The sequence below is a fragment of the Budorcas taxicolor genome, chromosome 13 (assembly GCF_023091745.1).
Source record: "Budorcas taxicolor isolate Tak-1 chromosome 13, Takin1.1, whole genome shotgun sequence".
Lineage (NCBI taxonomy): Eukaryota > Metazoa > Chordata > Mammalia > Artiodactyla > Bovidae > Budorcas > Budorcas taxicolor.
The window spans coordinates 46,474,467-46,493,419 of record NC_068922.1 but is presented as its reverse complement, the minus strand read 5'-3'; the positions used below and the strand labels follow the sequence as shown (position 1 = coordinate 46,493,419).

General features: G+C 47.5%; 1 protein-coding gene and 1 non-coding gene across 7 annotated transcripts in view; one reads left to right on the top strand and one right to left on the bottom strand.

Moving 5' to 3' along the window:
• DIP2C (disco interacting protein 2 homolog C) overlaps positions 1 to 18,953 on the bottom strand; it is a 305,520-nt gene that overhangs the window by 67,578 nt on the left and 218,989 nt on the right. For all 6 annotated transcript variants that reach the window (XM_052651231.1, XM_052651232.1, XM_052651235.1 and 3 more), the window contains 8 exons: positions 15,679 to 15,789; positions 10,867 to 10,990; positions 10,496 to 10,605; positions 10,270 to 10,372; positions 8,614 to 8,678; positions 6,485 to 6,578; positions 6,286 to 6,405; positions 4,999 to 5,113 (listed from right to left, as the gene is read on the bottom strand). In XM_052651231.1, coding sequence (XP_052507191.1) covers positions 4,999 to 5,113; positions 6,286 to 6,405; positions 6,485 to 6,578; positions 8,614 to 8,678; positions 10,270 to 10,372; positions 10,496 to 10,605; positions 10,867 to 10,990; positions 15,679 to 15,789 — 842 coding nt within the window. The remainder of the gene's footprint in view (positions 1 to 4,998; positions 5,114 to 6,285; positions 6,406 to 6,484; positions 6,579 to 8,613; positions 8,679 to 10,269; positions 10,373 to 10,495; positions 10,606 to 10,866; positions 10,991 to 15,678; positions 15,790 to 18,953) is intronic.
• LOC128058970 (U6 spliceosomal RNA) lies at positions 2,645 to 2,750 on the top strand. Its single transcript, XR_008200562.1, has one exon. It is a non-coding gene; the product is annotated as a U6 spliceosomal RNA (small nuclear RNA).

Sequence of the window (18,953 nt, the reverse complement as noted above, 5' to 3'; positions counted from 1 at the left end):
GGACAGGGCCTTTCTGCTGATGCTGCTTTCTCAGAGCATCAGATCATGATACTATAACTTCATGCAGTTAGCTGCACCTAGTCAGTCAAGTGAAATTAAAGCAAACAAACAAAACCCCACAAGACTTCACTCAGGTAAAATGCAAACCTACATCTTTCTGCTTAGGTGAGTGCACACATCCAGTACACAGACATGCGGGAAAGGGCTGCACTCTTCACAGCCTTTGCTGCTGGTGAATGACAAAGGGTCACTGTAAGTGTACAGTAAGTGACTTTAATGCCTCACTTTACTTATTTTCCATTTTTCTTCTATTCATCTATTAACATAATATATACTAAACACCAACCATCAGCCAGACAGAGACAGAGAATAAGCAATAATACACCAGTGAATCTGCCAGCCTGTGAGAAGGAAGCAAATGCAGAGAGGGCATCACAGAGAGTCACGTGAGCATGGGGTGGTCAGGGAAGGCCTCAGCCATGCTGCCCTACGGGCACACCAGAGACCAGGAGGTCTGGCCACAGGGAAAGAGGATGGAACCAAGAAGGGGCATGACCAGACTGTGTGGGCTTGTGGTTCCTGGTCAGATGGGACAGCAGGGCAGAAGGGCAGGAACTCGGTGAAGTGGTGGAAGAAAGCGTTGGGCTTGGATGTCCCCTGCAAACTGGACAGGATGCTGGAGCTGGTGGAAGGTGTGGGGTGTGCATGTGGCTGCAGAGGATGGTAAGAGAGGATGGTAGTGGAGGCTTAAACTAAAAATCACGTCTACTCAGCCTCCACCTCTCCTTCCCACGTGAAAGGAGAACTGAGTCCACAGTGGCCAAGACCCAAGAGATGAAGACCAGCCCCCAATTTTCACATGCCCCTGGATCTAGCCTAAACTCCTCATGGACAGGGAGCACACATGAAGCCTGGGAGGGGGCAGCAGGAGGGGAAGTGGCTGCATAAAGCCTGGAGGGGCACGGGGTGCGGGCATGGGGCTGGTATCTCAGGCACGGGACGGGGCACAGGTTAACTGGTCCACAGTGACACGATCAGTAAGTAGCCTACCCTCCGCCCTTTCTATCACAGGAGGTGGCTGTGAAAATCAACATAAGACTGAAAAGCACTTTCAAATGTACACGTTTTGGACAATCTGAAGGTAAATAACACCATGACGAGCACCTGGCTGGTCTTGAAATGCACCCTGAACTGCCCCCTAGAACCTCTCTCCTACCAGGTATGATGGGCATGAAGTTTGTGATTTCAAGTCACGTCACGTCGAAACCAAAATGGGGTGTCAGGTAGCACAATGGCGTATCAGCCTCTGAGCAGCTCAGCACATGAGAATTTGCTGGCTGTCTGAGGCCAGTCATCACCAGTGCTCTGTTCAACTTTACTGCACAAAGGAGATCATTTTTTGAGGCACTGCAGACAGATGTGTGCTGCCTACAAGTGCCATATCTCCAGAACCACAGGGCACCTCGGACATGATATCACCTGGTCAAAGCCATAAAAAAACAAGAAAAAAAAACCAGAAAAAGAACTCAGTGAAGCAGAGAGCAGCAATTTATCAGGCAGAGGTCAAACTACTGGTCATGAGTATGCTCACTGAACTCGGAGGAGAATGGAGGAACTGAGTGGGAATTTCCCCAAAGGCACAGAAAATGTAAAAAGAACCAAACAGAACTAAAGAATAACAGAAATGAAAATGACACTAGAGGGACCCAACAGTTCAGATTAGAGAACGTGGAATGGATCGGCCATCTGGAGAACACGGCAGTGGAAATCATCCGACAGGAAAAGGAAACCGAAACGAAAGACAGGAGGCCAGCTTAGGGGGCCTCTGGGACACCACCAAGCACGCTGATGTTCACAGTACAGGGTGGCAGAAGGAGAGACAGAAACTCTGTCCAGAGAAATGATGGCTGAGAACGTTCCTGACCTGGGAAAGAAGACAGACCTTGAAGTCCAGGAAACACTGTGGGTGTCAGGATGAAATCAAAGACATCTCCTCAATACATGCTACAATAAAATGGCAAAGGTTAAAGATAAAGAGAGAATCTTAAAATCAGAAAGAGAAAAGCAACTAGTTACATACAAGGGAAACCACATATGACTATCAGTCGACTTTTCAGCGAAACTCTGCAACCCAGAGGGTTTGGCAAGACATACTCAAAATGCTGAAAGGAAAAACATAGAACTAAGGAGACTCTACCCACAAGGTTCTCATTCAGACTTGAAGAAAGGAGAAGAATTTTACAGAAAAGCAAAGCTGTAGGAGTTCATCACCACTAAACCATTCTTACAAGAAATGTTCAAGGGACTTTTATAAGTGGAAAAGGACATAACTAGAAATAAAAAATTATGAAAGAAAGATCTCACTGGTAAAGGCAAACAGGTAGTGGTAGTGGTAAAGGCAGTGGATCAACCACCTGTGAAGCTAGTAGGAAGGTTCAAAGACAAGAGCAGTAAAATGATTTACATCCGCAATAAGCAGTTAAGCAACTCACCAAAATAAAAAACGTAAAACAGGACATCAAAAACAAAATGGGGGGGAGCGGGAGTAAAAATGGAGTGCTTTTAGAATGTGCTCAAACTTACTGAAAACTTAAGTGACCATCAACTTAAAACAGATGCATATATACACAGGTTGAAATATACGGTGCTCACTTCAGCAGCGCATATACTAAAACTGGAATGATACAGAGAAGATTAGCATGGCCCCTGTGAGGAATAACATGCAAATTCAGGAAGCGTTCTGTATTTTTTATACTTAAGGCTGATTCATGCTATTGTATAGCAGAAACCAACATTATATTATAAAGCAATTATCCCCCAATTAAAAAATATATATATGACATTCACGGCAACCACAAACCAAAAGCCTGTAACAGACACACAAAAGAATAAGCAGAAAGGAATAAAACATACCACACAGAAACCACTTTTTCTTTTCTTTCACTAGTAACTCCTTGCCTTGTCCACCTCCTGCCTAGAAACCTTCCATGTGTACAACCACTCAGAGTTTTTAAAACTCAACATTCAAAAAACTAGTAAGATCGCGGTATCTGGTCCCATCACTTCATGGCAAATAGAAGGGGAAAAATGGAAACAGTGGCAGATTTTATTTTCCTGGGCTCCAAAACCACTGTGAACAGTGACTGCAGCCATGAAATTAAAAAATGCTTGCTCCATGGAAGGAAAGCTACAATAAAACCAGATAGCATATTAAAAAGCACAGACATCTCTTTGCCAACAAAGGAAGGTCTGTATAGTTAAAGCGATGGTTTTCTCAATAGTCACATACAGACATGACAGTTGGACCACAGAGAAGGCTGAGTGCCAAAGAATTGATGCTTCTGAATTGTGGTGTTAGAGAAGACTCTTGAGAGTCCCTTGGACAGCAAGGAGATTAAACCAGTCAATCCTAAAGGAAATCAACCCTGAATATTCACTGGAAGGACTGATGCTGAAGCTGAAACTCCAATACCTTGGCTACCTTATGAGAAGAGCCAACTCACTGGAAAAGACCCTGATGCTGGGAAAGGTTGAAGGCAAAAGGAGAAGGGGGTGGCAGAGGATGAGATGGTTAGACAGCATCACCGACTCAAAGGACATGAGTTCGAGCAAACCCTGGGAGAAGGTGAAGGACAGGGAAGCCTGGCATGCTGTGGTCCATGAGGTCACAAAGAGCTGGACATGACTGAACAACTGAACAACATGCTAAGCACAGCAGGGGTCCCCAACCTCCAGGATCTAATGCTTGAGAATCTAAGGTGGAGCTGATGTAATAATAATAGAAATACAGTGCACAATGAACAGTAATGCACTTGAATCATCCCAAACCACCACCTGTTCCTCTCCCCCTCCTTCCCCATCCACGGAAAACTGTCTTCCAGGAAACGTCCCAGGTGTCAAACAGGTCAGGGATTGCTACTCTAAAGCGCGTCTCTGGTGTTCAATGAACAGCAGTGTGTATCTGTTAATCCAAACTCCTGATCTATTCTCCCCCAACCCCTTCTCCTTTGGTGACCATAAGCTTATTTTCTCCGTATGTGTTTATGGGAACTACTGACAAATCCAGACAGGCCCTTGTAGCCCTTCTCACCCTGGGCAAAGTCAGCTCTTATGAGCCGTAACCAAGGCCTGTCTCTGATAGGCACCAACGGCTCTGAAATGGGCAGCGATGCCAGAGTGACCTAGGACCAAGGGCATTGCATTTGCTGACCTTAGCAAGAGCCCCAGCAGCCCAGCTCCACAAAGCAGGAGACCCCAGACCCCAGGTTCCTCTGAAGTGCTGCTGAATAGTTCAAAAGCTCAGAAAACCAGTGTGTTTACTGTGCAGTGTGTGTAGAAGTGCCGAAAATGAAGACAACATAAAAACCATGTGTAAAAGGGAAAAGGGGTGGCCACAAAATTTTCGTTTCATCTGTTTACTCTGTTCTGTTGATGTTGATTAGACACTAAGTTGTGTCAGACTCTTTGCAACCCCATGGACTGCAGCATGTCAGGCTCCTAGTCCTCCACTATCTCCCAGAGTTTGCTCAAATTCATGTCCAATGAGTCAGTGATGTTATCTGACCATCTCATCTTCCGCTGTCCCCTTCTCCTTTTGCCTTCCATCTCACCCTGCATCAGGGTCTTTTCCAAAGAGTCAGCTCTTCACATCAGGTGACCAAAGTACTGGAGCTTCAAGTTAAACCTGAGCCTAATACAAGCAAATGAAAATATGCATAACCTGCCAGGACGAGGTTCACTGCTCAGCATACCTACAGACAGACTTCCACTGACCTGGGAATCACAATGAATCTCCAGAGTGATAAGTAAGTTTCTAACTAATGAATTTAGACTATTCAAGAAAATCCATTCTAGCATATACAAGGATGAAAACTCATCTTGAAAGTTGGGTCTTATTTTTATTCTCACACTAAGATAAACTGTGAAGACTTCTGGGCCTCTCTTAGCTGCTGAATGAGACCTCTCCCCAGGCTGCCCACTGAGTTAACGGATTTGTACCTCCGGATGGCCACAGTGAGAGCCTCTGGTGAGCTGGCGCAGGGGCAGATGACCTCCTGGCGTAGACCTTTACTTTGGAAGACGTTGAGAAATGCATCACAGGAAGAAATAGACCCTAGACAGAAAGAGGGGATGACAGTGGACAATTTAAAATATCCCGTAATATAAAATGCCTTTGAGATTACAATTTAGGGACATGTGGAGTTAGGCAGCATGGACAAATACTTCATTTAACATAACCTACCATTTCTGTTACAATGAAAGCTAATATTATTCTCAAACACAGAATTCAAGAATTAAAAAAATGCAACTACTATATTTAACCATATTTTTCCTGACTGAAGAACTTAACTTTAATAACTTTTCTGAAACTTGTTCTACCAGTTTCCACATGCATGTTCCAAGAGAGAACTCTAAACCCAACTAAATGAAGAAAACATTCCTCTGTATTAATATGAGTGATGACATCAAGATATACAGTTATCAGGAACCTATCAGCTAAACTAGTTCCTAATACAAGTTTACCTTGCTTCTTTTAAGACCTATAACTCTGCAGTTATTGGTAAAACCATTTGTGTATTAAACAGCTCACAATTTATAAAGTTCTACTGAAAACAGAAGAGTCACTTATAAAACTAATATACAAAATTACCTGTTTGCAGATCAGATGTTCTTTAAGTGTATGATGCTTTAATTTAGAAACACAGATGCTGCAAAGTTTACCAATGTGATCAGAAACATTCATTTACTCATTTTCATTCATTCATTTTGCTTCTAGCTTATATGCTCTTCTCACAAAAAACAAGCTAGCAGAGTTTCTGTTTCAACTGACTGAAATATCTCTCAAGGTATATTAATAGTATTCTGTGCAATTGTTCATTTATCTTATCCAGGTAGTTTCTGGTACAGAATTTGATAATGAAATTCCATAAAAAATGACAAATTAAATTTCCTGATCAATAAACCTGCTATGGACCATAAAATAATCATAATTAGTATTTCTTGAGCACTTATTATATCCCAAGAACTGTACATAGGGACTGCTGCATATCTGATGACTGGGTATCATCTTGCAACTAAAAGAAAGAGAAGAGTTTAACAAGTCACGTTTCCTCAGAATCAGGAAGAAGAAGAGCCAGGACTCCACCCCAGGGCTGTGGATGGACCTTCAGGCCCTGGTGCCCTGAGGCCCTGGTTAGAGCCTCCTTCACTATGGTGAATGCTAGGAAAGGGGAAATCAAAGCCCAGGGAATGAGGCTCCCGCTGCCTGCCTGGTCCTTCACTTACAGGGGTTTGCGCCGTCGGCCACTATCAGCATCCGGAGAGAGGAGAGGTTGATGTCTCTCTGATCCCTGTGCGCCACCAAGGCCCAGTGCATGTCCCGGGATTTGACACAGGCCACTTTTGCTAAAGGAGAAGCAAGTGCAGTGAGTGACCGCCTGTATCGTGGGATGTGTTGACACTCAGTGGCAGCCCCCCAACGCACCTTTGTACTGGCAGACCTTCTGAATCCAGGACAGCGGGTTCACCTTCATCAGTGCGTAGGGGATGCTGATCACATGCATCATGTTCATGACGCTCTGGAAGCAGGATACGGGGGTGAGCAGGCAGTGGGGTGGTGTGGGGATCCCATGAAGGGGGTGAGCAGGGGGCAGTGAGGGAAGGTCCACATGGGCATCACCCTCCAAGAGGCTGTGGGCATGGAGGTGACTCCTCAGAGGGTGTCTTGGTGCCCCCAGCTTCTACTGATACAACTCAAGAGTCTAAGTCCAAATTCTTTTCTTAGAAAAACTTAAATGGAATAATCACTTTTTATTGGGCTTTCAGTATTGAAGCTTAGCTCTCTAGTGTACTCTATTCATTTTGATTCACAAACTTAATTTCCTTTATTCAATATTACGCTGAACTCCAAGCAGCAGGGGAGAGTCGTCTTAACCCCCACTCTTCTGTCTGGCCTGGCTCATGTAGACCAGGACCTGGAAAAAGCGCTTATTTCTTTAAATGGACGACAAAGGCTAGTTCTCTAGGTAAACGGGTTGGCACTCACACGTGTAGCCGGGATTCATACATGGTGCAGACTCATCCTCTGTGGCTGCACCCCCTGAGCTGGCAAGAAGGAACCACGATGTGGGGACGCACTAGACAAACCTACCCCATCAGCTCTGCCCCCTTTGTGGCTGGAAGTGGTACAAGAGGGCACAGAAGCTCTGGAGCAGCTCTGCCGGAAGAGGACCACGTGCCCCTCCCTGCACTTGTGAGCCTGCTCACCGCCAGCACTCACCCCGCACCTCGGGCTTGTTGCCCACTCTGTGCAGGTATGAGGCATCTTTTACCATTAAGATGATGCTGTGGAAGAGTGGGAGCTGTCTAGTCAGGGACCAGCCTTGCTCCAGAAAGTGGCAAGCAGAAAGAGACTCTGCAACTGTCAGTTCCTGGGGCAGCAACCTAGAGCACAGCAACCAGCAGGTGACAACATTCACAAGATCTACCACAGAACTCTTGAAAGCAAGACTGTCACAAAAGAACTCCAAGAGCAACAACTGTCAAGTAAGTAGATGGGCCAGATACTCATTACACATGAGGCCATATGGTTCTCATACAAGGTCATCATTCCCACCGGACAGACAGGAAAACTGAGACTCAGAGTGACTTGGGCAACGAACGATTCTTCGGCATGGGAGCAAGCGATGTGCCATGTCACAAGCCACAGAAGGACCAAGGTCCAACTGGGGTCCTCTGGGCTGTGCTTTTCCTGCAACACCAGCAGACAAGGGGAGTGTGCATGTGGGGCTGTGCTTGTATGTCTTACTGATGAGGGTCCAGGCGCTCATGGGAAGAAGTTGCTCAGCTGAAGCCTCAAACCTTTGTCAGCAGGATGTTTGCAAGCTCTTGTTCTAATAACTTCTGGTTTATCAGGAAATAACAAATCCCACTTCTTATAGTTATGTTCCAATCACTTGTGTAAAACTACTAGAATTTTTTGCTTCAAAAAAGATATAAAGTTTCAGCATAAGAAACTTAAAAAGAGAAATGGGTGAGTGGAAATCATCACATGTACAACAGACACAGGGAGCCTCTTAACAGTGATGCTGAACACATCCTGAACAAGGCCATCAGTTCTCACACAGCACTAACAAAAACAAGGCCTCTACAATTCACACTGAAGTTCTGACCAAGGGGAAATCTGTAAGTACTTTTCCCTTGCAGCGTAACTCCTGAAACGTTCATTAAACAACAATTCACAGAGAGAAAAACAAGAATGTTGCAACCAGATCAGATGTGTGGGCAAAGTGACCCAAACGCAAGCTGCCAAAGTTTCTGAGCTTGCCAATCTGAGCTGCTGCCCACGGGAAGGGAGATCCTGAACTTTCCTGAGCCTGAGAAAGGCCACGGTCACGCTGCAGCCCCAGAGCGTGGCCCCCAACACATGTCAGCAGCTACCAACCTTCTGGTTTGCTGAGCTTTCAAAAGTTATGTTAGCTGACAACCGAAGACCTCCAGCAATGGCAGCTTCTCTTTATCACTTGGGAGGAAGGTGTCAGATCACGACTCTAACCCTGACACTTAGCACATGCAAAGGTAAACAGGACAGCAGAGCCAGGCCGTCACACTCACCGTGAGGATTCCATGCCAGAGCCCAACGTCTTTCTTGAAATCCAACACATTCACAATCGTTTCAGCTGTACAAATACAGAGTCAAAGATTTTAACAAAAGACAGTCATGGACCAAAGGATAAAGGAAATTCAGTATCACATCAGTGGCAAGGAATGGGTCTTAGAAAAGTATCACCCCACTGTCTCTGTGGAAATGTTGCAGCCTCCAGTCAGAGCCTCAGAGACAGCGGCCTGCCTGGAACAGCAGCTCTTCAACCATCACTTAAAACACCCCACTCCTTCTCCTTTTAAAATGTGTTTTCCCCCTCCCTTCCTTTTTCTTTCTTAAAATATTCTTTTCCTGTCCCTCATATGTTCTCTCAAGAGAGAGAAATGCTGTGTACTTGCAGGAGGAGGTGACTTCCAGCAAACGCACCACTAGAATGCTCACCAAAGTCTCACACCAGGTGCCTTGCCCCATTTCAAAAAGGGACATTCAAAATACACAGCCTGTATTCTATTTTATGCAAGATTTTTTAATGCAGAGAATTAGGGAGCAAATTTACATTATCTATCCTCCCCAATGGCCCCGAGACTGATGGCTCTGGACCTTTGGGATATTAGGGTAAGGAATACAGGTCATGAGGTGGTGAAAAAAAACTGGAATTCAAACTGACAAACAGGGTGGTGATCATCAGAAGTGATGTGTCTTCATGTGCAAAACATCTGGACACTTGTCCAGGAACCAGACATCAGTGGAACATCTCCTGAGAGAGTGCACTGCTCTTAAGAAGGATGATGAGAGAATAAGAACAGCAAGAAGAGCAAAGCGTCTCCTCCACGACTCCTGACAGACTCCAGGAAGAGACTCCAGCATGGCGGCAGCCTGCGACATGGCCAGGGGAGACCTGATGGCAGCCCTTCCAGTGGAGGGAGCTACGTGATCTGACCCTTCCTGCCAGGAACCGTCAGCACTGTCTGCATGGTTACTGCCCCCAGTCACTCTATCCCTGTGCTCCCAGGACCACCCCAAGCAGCGTAAGGAGAGCACATCATGAAACCAACGCTCGACTGAACCCCGGAGGCAGCACAGAGAAGGGGGCACTGTAGCGTGGGGCACGTCTGTAAAGATCCCAGAGAGGTTCTGGTGTGCATCCAGAGGTGAACACACTCCAACCATGTCAACTATGTGTTATGGCCTGAACTGTTTTCTCCCCAATTCTTACCCTGGAGCCCTAACCCAGGTGTGACTACGCCTGGAGATGGGACTCTGAGAAGACAGTTAAGGTTACAAGAGCCCATAGGGCGGGGCCTGACCAACAGAACGGTGTCCTAACAAGGAAGGAAGAGACTCCAGAGCTCCCTTGGCACACAGAGGGGGCCCTGTGAAGATACAGCCAGAGGCGCCGTCACGGGCCAGGACCCAGGGCCTGCAGCTCTGGGTGCTGGGCTCCACCCTCCAGACTGTGAGCAGCAACACCTGCAGTTCAAGCCCCAGCCTACAGTGTCTGTTTTGGTTGGAGACTAGTAAGATGCCAACTAAACCATCCAACAAATGGACCTTCAAGGTAGCCAGGGAGAAACTTAATCCGACTCCCCTCATGACTGGTGGGCATAATACACACCTCTCAGGGATGGATCTGGGGTCAGGAAGCCCCAGCAGGGGTCTGCCCATACCTTCTGTGTAGCCACATGCCTGTGTGAGGGCCTGGCAGTGGGTCAGAAGCGCGATCCTCGTCACGGTCACCCCGAGCACACTTCCATCCTTGCACGTCTTGTACTGCAATGAGAAGGGGCCAGGAGGGTAGAGCTCCAGGCCCACACCCGCCGCTGACCCTGAGCTGTGTGAGGGTTGCAGCATGTGTCACTCAGTTCTCCGCCTTGTCCAGACCCAGTGACTCACCTCAATATACGCAGTGTCATTATTTGCATCCTTAATGTGTGGAAACCAATCTCGAGGCGGTTTAGAGAGATGTTTTGACTCTGTGACAAACCATAATAGTTTTGGCCAACCTTGGAAATAAAGAACAAGTTCCTTTCAGGCAAGCATCACTAGAAGACAGATGTGACCCCACCTTCCTGCTAATGGCAAGATCCACAGCAGCACAGGCCAGACCAAGTCTCTGGGTATCCACCAAGTCTAAGGGCATGGGCCAAGGTGCTGTGAGCCTCCAGGAACCAGAGCCCACCACATGCAGGCTGGGAGACCTCCTGCGTGGACAGCGTGTTAGCACAGGCCATGGGACACATCCTCTCCGTCCAGCACGGGCTCACCTTTGAACTGCGGGATCTCCCCTGTCGGGCTCTTTGGCAGCCCCTTGTGGCAAGCATCGCTCGTCAAGGCTACAGTAACCCCACAGCTTCCAAGCAAGAACCCGATCTGCTGGCTTCCTGCATCCTGGAGATGGCAGCAAGGAGGTAAGGTCATGAGTAGAGGTGATGGCTGCTCTTCCGACAAAGCATGGTTTCACCCTGGGATGGCACCAACCCCTCAGCAGAGGCTCAGTCAGAGAGTCAGGGCTCGGCCAAACCTCATGCCCTCTGCCCGCTGCCTAACCTTGGACAGGGCACAAGCTTGGCCTGTGCTGTCATCTGCACCATCCCCTTGGCCTGCTGTGACGGACACAGAGAGAGAGCTCGGTGCGTGCTGGTGCGCTCGTGGGGTCTTGTTTCATTCCCCTCCAGTTGAACAACACCATGACCATGGGCCACAGAGAGGATCCAAGAACATGCCTCTGGTCAGGACACTGACCCCAAATAGTCTATGATCACACCCACACCCACCATGGAAACAAACATGCCGCATGGAGTGAGGGCACCACCACACAGACTGAGCAGCAGCATTTGGGAGCAGACACTGTGGGAGACGCAGGCCTGGGTGGTGCCATCCCAAGCACCCAGATGCCCACAAGTCAGTTAATTCACTTTCCTTACTCCCACCACTCCCCCCAGCTATGATTCAGAAAACAAAGCTGTGGAGCAGCCAGCGTTCCTGGAAGGGAAACATCAGGACTGCGGTGAAGCCATCAGCTCCTTCTTTCCCACTCCAGTAAAATCAGCAGCATCAACATCTCAGAACCACATCTTCCCAGTGCCTAGCTCCCACATCTCACTGCAGATTGACAAGCTCTTTTCTACAAGGAATCCTGCATGACCAGCCTCCACATGGCCTTGAAGCCCCAAGAAGGGGAGGCAGCCTGGTGCTTCCGCATGGGGACCTTCCCATCCCAGGACCCTTGTGAGACTTTTCCTTCAAGTAGAGCTTTTTCAAAGAGAATTATATAATCTGTCACTTCACTGTGAATGTGGGCATCACATCATTAAAAGCTGGGCCAGGCCAGGGGCAGGGAGATGGCTCCACAGCCAGGTTCAGGGACAGGAAGGCACTTCTCTGTGATCGTGAACTTTCAGGGACCACCTACAAACAGGGCACTCATAGTGGCTCAGGGGAACTCCCAGGGCAAGTGTCAGACCTGCCAGGGCTCACAATGGAGGCCTGTTGTCTCCTAGGTCCTGTATTTCTAACATCTCCTCCTAAAGACCCTAAAACACAGAGGAGGGGTTGAGAGTAACCAGGATCAGGATCCGTGGCTACCATGAAATTCAGCTTTGTACCTGCTCCTCAGCGTCTTCTTGGTCTGGAAACTCTACTCAGAGGTCCAGGTGCATGCCCACTTCCCAGAGCCAGCCCTGCCTGCTCACTGGGCTGAGATAAGACCCCATCGCTTGCCCTCCGAGGGCCCCCAGAGTCTCCTTCACACACCTGGACCCTTGAAGTTAAGCCCAGCTTGACCCCAGAGCCTCCATCTTCAGCCCTCCATGGGTCAGTTCTCCTGGACTCTGGGTCAGCACCCTGAGCCTGATCCTTGGGAGCCCACCCACACCCCACACCACCACCATGCGGAAAAGGCTCCACAGAAGCTACGCAGGAGGCATGAGAACTACTGTCCTGCGGCTGGAGTGCTCCCCTCTCCCATGCTGCCTGTGTGACTTTCCCTGGAATGGCTCTTTCTGGCCTGTGCTGGCTGGGGCCTTCCTCTGTAGAGCTGAGCTATAGGGCTACAAAATCTCACAAACTCTCCTGTGCTGTGGAAGAAAAGGTGAACCACGTCTGAGTGCAAACCTCTCTCTCCCTCACTGTCATCCTTTCTCCAACAGAGCTGATGAGTGTCGTCACTTGCTAGGCAGTCTCTCCACACCCACAGTCTGTGACAGGTTAACTTCTCAAGCAGCATTAAATGCAGCACGTGACCATCCCCTACCCAGTCCCATCTCAGTCTCCTAGTCAGAGAGCATCAGCCATACTCATGAGAAGGATTCTCTCTAGTAAATTTGAGGTGAGTATATGGAAGTCCTCTTTCATGAACTCTGTATTTGTGGTCCTGAAACTACTAGCTGGTGCTTTTCCAGTTTTGATGTTTGTCTGCCCAAACTGCTAGCTTCTCAGCAAGTGGGTCACGTGCTAGATTCTAAGGGACGGACAGTCTGCACTGGTGCAGGACAGTAAGCCCCCTCTGAGTCCAGAGGCAAATGCTGATGCACCAAGTGCTGCCGGGCTGGACTCCTGTGGCCTCACGGCTCACTCAGTCACTGGTCTATGGAACTGAATGCACAGTTCCACCTCTGGTATAGCCTTGCCACTCCCCATGCTGGCAGATGGGAAACTGGCTTCACAGCTCCGGCCAGCCCACAGGTCTACTCTATTGTCATTTGGCCTTCACAGACTAGCTCAGCACCCTCAAGAGGGTGGAGAGGACAACCACCGTCCACACCTGCCCACCGTGGCACAGACCTTTAAGGCTCCCCTGTGCCCCTGTCCACTCTGTAGCCAAGTCCCAGAGGGATATCCCTTTCTACTACTATGAACTTCTCAAGTGAAAAACCAGCCTTTACCCCTCATTCCAAGAATAAGAATAAAGAAACACACATGGGACTAAGTTGTTCTGTGAGGCTCAGCAACACTCAAAATCTGGAAAATTTGGTTCTCTTTAGGCCCTTTAAGACAAGGTTAGTGTGCCCAGGACTGGTGGCTAGAAGATTCAAAACTTCATTACCAGTGCCACTGTGCGCGTCTCACCTCGTGCTGAATGACAACCAAGCCAGTGCATTCTTTCATTTAAAAGTAAGAAAAGTTTTCTGAGGACAAACACTATGTTCTGAAGGCACAGACTGAGCCCAATGCACAGCTTCTGGCTTCATGACAGCCTGTGAGTCATCTCCTGGTTCTGTCCTTTCAGGCATGTTCTGAGGGAGAGAGGGCCAGGAAGGAACCCCAGCTTTTTCTTCTGTGAGAGGGTTCCCGGTCCTGAGGTTAACAGTGACCATATGAGGGTCTGAATGGGCCCGGGAGATGAGTGAGACAGAGCCACATGGCAGGCCACAGCCAGGAACACCTACGACGGCTACAGGCAAGTCTCAGGAACCCCAACAGGTGCAGGTGAGACACCCCGCCTTCACTCAGCAACCCCTGGTCAGGATGTGGCAGAGGCAGGTGCCTCTTTGTTCAAGTGATTTTCCTCTGCAAACCAGCCCTGGTCTGGAAGACAGGAGGCTCTAGACATAAAGTAGACAAATCTACTTTCTACGTGTGATGAGTAAACAACTGCCACTCACAACGATAAACACTCAGGGGTCCACTTACTGCAGTGCTCATGGAGAATCTGTGTCTCCACTTGTAAGCCTACAAACCCCTCCTGATTATCATCGGAGAATCCAACGGACCCCAGTCCCCTGCATTAGGTGTCGATTAAAAAGGAGCATCACACACTTGAGCACCTTCCCAGATCAGCAACACCACCAGAGAACCACAGGGGAGACCATGGTTACTGCTCAGGGAATTCTCAAGCCCTTCTGCATTTCCTGTCCATTGTGAAGGTCACAGGGCTCAGGGAGATGAGGAAGCACTTTACTGAATGTGTATCATACCCCAGGAATGCTAGAGGCAAACCCTTGCAAATACTGGAGTTCTCCTCAGGCCACTAGAAGGAGCTCTGATGTCAGGCGCTGCAGGGCTCACCCCACTTCCAGAGCCACCTGCAGCCCTGCCCTCCTTGCAAGTGCACCCAGCAGGCCAAGTAGGAAACTTGCATATTTTGTACCCAGGAAATGGAAACAGCAACCATTCCCCAATCATTTTCTAAAGTAACCCCACATTCTCTCCTTCCAACCCCAGGAGCAGAGTTTCAAAGGCACCCACACACCATGAGCAGACCTTGAGGCATTTCCCCATTTTTATATCAGAGTAGCCACAAAGACAGCTGGAAGATTCTCTGGAAACTCCGAGCCTGAGCACGTGAAAGCCCTACATTTTGGAGCTGGGAGAGTCACCTCACACAGTCTGTTCAAGATGATGTGCTAAATGATGGCAGGTGAATCCAGGGTGGAGCCCCAGGGCACAAGCCATAACACGAGCAGTGGCAGAACCACCCCACAGCCGTGGGCTCTGTCTCCTTCCACAGTATCAGAGAGTCTCTGGAGGACCATCAGCACCAACCCCAGCAGAGCCTCCTCTCCTCACCCTCCCTTCCAAAGTTATTGCAGGTCTACGGGGCGAGAAGCAGTCATTTACGTGGACAAAGACACACACTGCTGTGCAGGATTCTGACACTGGACTACACTACAACTGTGACAGCAAGAAAAGTTACTTATTCTTCTTTAAGAATAAGATTCAACAAATTATAGCTGAACCTGGGACTTGACAACATCCTAACACCCGAACAAATGCGACAACTGCCACCCCTGAAAAATAAGTAAAAAATCTTACCATATACTCAGATTTCTAGCACAGTGACACTGAAAAAAAAGACACTGGAATGCTTGGCTTTCTGATGGATGACCCTGCTCAAAACACACGGAAGGCCCCACCACCAGCAGCAGCTGACTCCAGCCACTGAGCTGACCACAGAGTCAGGGCTGGGATGGCCAATGAGAACTGCACAGTCTCAGAGACAAGGTAGGCAGCCCTGGGCTTTCTGATACACATGCTGCTGAGAAGAAAGCTCTACAGACACCGTTTGCATATTCCGACCCCACAACAGAACCTTCCAGTATGGCCAAGAGGCCTCAACAGAAAGACGGGTTCTTTACCTTTCTGGTGAGGGGTACCTCAATGGGCACAGGCACGACTTCGGCCAGCAGGCAGCCGTAGAAAGCCACCATGGAGGCAGCGGGGTCGTTGTTGGGGAACACCAGTGCCACCTGGACCCAGAGAGAGACAGAAGGATTAACACCGACACCGTTCCACTAGAAAAAATTAAGATGCCCCGTTTAATAAGTTATCAGATACTCTTCCTTTAGCTCATGTGGAAGGCAAACAGATTATCCACGGTCCTGTCTGCCACCGCATCAGAATGCAACTATCCATGATGTTTACATGTTATCTTCCCCAAAGGCACACACTTTTACGCAGACGAAACCAGTATGTACACACCACTTGTCTCTCACTGTTGTCACTGGGCTCTAAAGTGTGTCCCTGTGCTTCCGCATGGTCTTCACCATGGTGACTGCATGCTGGGCATGTCCTCCCTAAAGTGCTGGACTCTGAGCAATGCTAGTCTGACCCCAGTTTGACTTTAGCACCCCAAGCCTTGGTTTTCTTACCTGAAAAGTGAGAATACTAGCTAGTAGAACCTACATGCCAGTGTTGTAGTAAAGGTCAAGTGAGAAAATGTGTAAGGCTCACACTATGCCTGGCACATGGCGGGCAGCCGTGGATGGCACCCACCCAAAAGGCCCCGGGTTTGACCGGCCCTGACAACAAAGGTTCTGTGAACACTGGCCCACACCTTCTGCCACATACTGCCTCTTGGGCTCAGCATGTGAGGAGCTAGGAGCAAAATAATCATGGAATTCTAAAAGGTAAATTTAAATTACTATCCAAATAGCCAAATAATGCACTGTATGATTTTTCAAATGTTTTCTGATAGTCCTCAAAAGAATCTTAAGAACAATCTTTTACCAGATGGGCTGATAATTATTTATTCTTGTATGAACTGTGTTTCATTTCCTGTGCCTATTTATCTGCTAGTATTTATATTTTATAGTATTAACTCTTATATTTGATGCCAAAACTTGATATAATGCTTTCTATTTTCATGAGTGCATCTAGTGACGTCTGTACACTTGTCAAGTTCTTCCTGTACATTATCACCAAGTGTTTGACAAACTCTTCACACATTTATGTTCACCTGGCGCTCAGGTTAGCATCTGCAGTGGAGCTAGCGCAGGGTCCGTCTGCTTGCTCTTCCTCACCCGACGCTCCTTCTGGAGCGGCCCTCCCTACTCCAGCCCAAGCAGCCACCTTTAGGATGGACAGGCAGTTCTACTTTCAGATCCACGCCCCCCGCCCCCGCCGGAGCTCTGCAGGACTCTACCTCATGCAACACAAGCTCTTCCCACATGCTACTGTTGCATCGGCACTGCCCTTCCTTGTTAATAATTAACCACATAAATCCCATGATTTAGCAGATGTATGTTTTTTGTATTACTCTATCAAGAAATTTAACCCATTTTTCTTTAGAAACACCCTAACTAGAAGTTACTAACTTTGTCATGAACAGCTGGATAAAACATCTTAATCACCTCCACATCTAAGTAAGCAGGTTGGCGTAAAGGATTCAGATGACAGCGGAGGACAGAGAAAGCTGCGTCTTAACCCTGACCCTGCAAGCAACTCAGGATAGCTGATGGAAACAAATTAAGTTTGGGATTATGTGAAGATTTCCTATGTATATGGCATTCCTAAAGTTTACTAAAATCAGACAATGAGAGCCAAATGAAACCATAAGGCCATTAAAAGCCATCCTGTACTACTGAAGAATTTTAAGAAACTCTGCGAAAAAACTGTTAATGAGATATTAATCTTAATTTTGTCCCCGAAACACCGAAGCAGATGCCAGGCTAGCATTAGTAGGACTTCCAAGGAGGAATGAAAGGATTTATTTGCATGTCTCTGCATATAAACCACAACCTATTTTAAAAATGATCTGAGGCTTGCACTGGCCTCAGGTACTCTGTCTTCAACTGGTGGTCTGAGAATAGACAGCATCAGTTTTTAGATCTGGATCTGGCAATACAACAATATTCAGTCAAATGTTTGCAAAGCATCCAGGGCACCACTGCTGCTAAGACTGCTCTCCTTGAACCAAAACAGAGGAAAATACAGGAGATGCTGTAGCTCCTCCCCAGACTAGTGACTCCTGCCCAAAGTCCCCCTAGGGTACCTAGTCTGCAAGCAGGACTCTTCAAGAGCACAGCACTGAGCAAAAGAAGGCGCTGCTTCCACAGTAGACTGTGGGTCAACGAATCCCCAAGATCCTGGTCTGGTGCCCTCCCAGCTCTGTTCACAGGACAGTCAATTTGATCCAGGATTTAAAATCCCCACTGCTTGATCACTAAAGTTCATGCTGAAAATGTCATGTTATATGACATTTGCAGAGTTGGGTTAAAACAGGATGAAATGTTACATTAACATCAAGTGAATTAAAGCAAAATACAAAATTGTATATTATGCTCTCAAAAATATAAAAGTAACATAGAAAACAGTCAATACCTACAACCTCTTTTAGAATCAAAACTGAATTTTTTTTTTAAGAATTTAAGAAAGGGAAGACTATTGGTGTCATTCTCACCACATTTCCATTTTCTATCTCTATCAGTCACAAGTCCTGTGTTTTGGTAACTGCACAGTGATTCCAGTGCAATACACATATGGACGCTTCATTTTCCTAAGCCCACACGGTTTCTTTCTGTTCAATTCCCTATGTATTCCCTGGCATTTCATTGCACTTTATGCACAGAACATAACAGGCATCAACAGGCCACCTCCTTGGTCTGCTCTCCTCCACTGGTCTTCCCATACCAGCCACACACCACAGAACTCCCCTCAGTCCTTTCCACTCTGTGCTAGAAACTGAACAAGAGCTCTGGGCTTGCTTTTTCTCCCCAAGAAGTTGTCTCAGATTCCAGAAGCTCCCAAAATGAGAACACTCTCTGTCCTTCTAGAACAGTCCAGGTGTATCTCTCACCATCTTTTTGGAGACCTTTTTCATTTTCCAACTTACAGATAGCCAGTTATCAATATCTTCATTTTTCCCTAACATAGCAAGCTCCCTGAAGGCAGGCTTCACATATGATGCATCTCTGTTTATTCCACAGCTCCAACTACAATATCCTGAAACCTTTTCAGCTTAGGCACATAAATGTTTTTTCAAAGCCCAAGCAGATACCGGCCCCCCACACCCCGCAAAGTGCATTAAGAGGGTCACCCACATAAAGAGCATCCATAATTTTTAGGCCAAAGACAGAATGTTCACTATCCTTGGGAGAATTACATTTAATTTAAAACAATTTTCAAAGAGGTA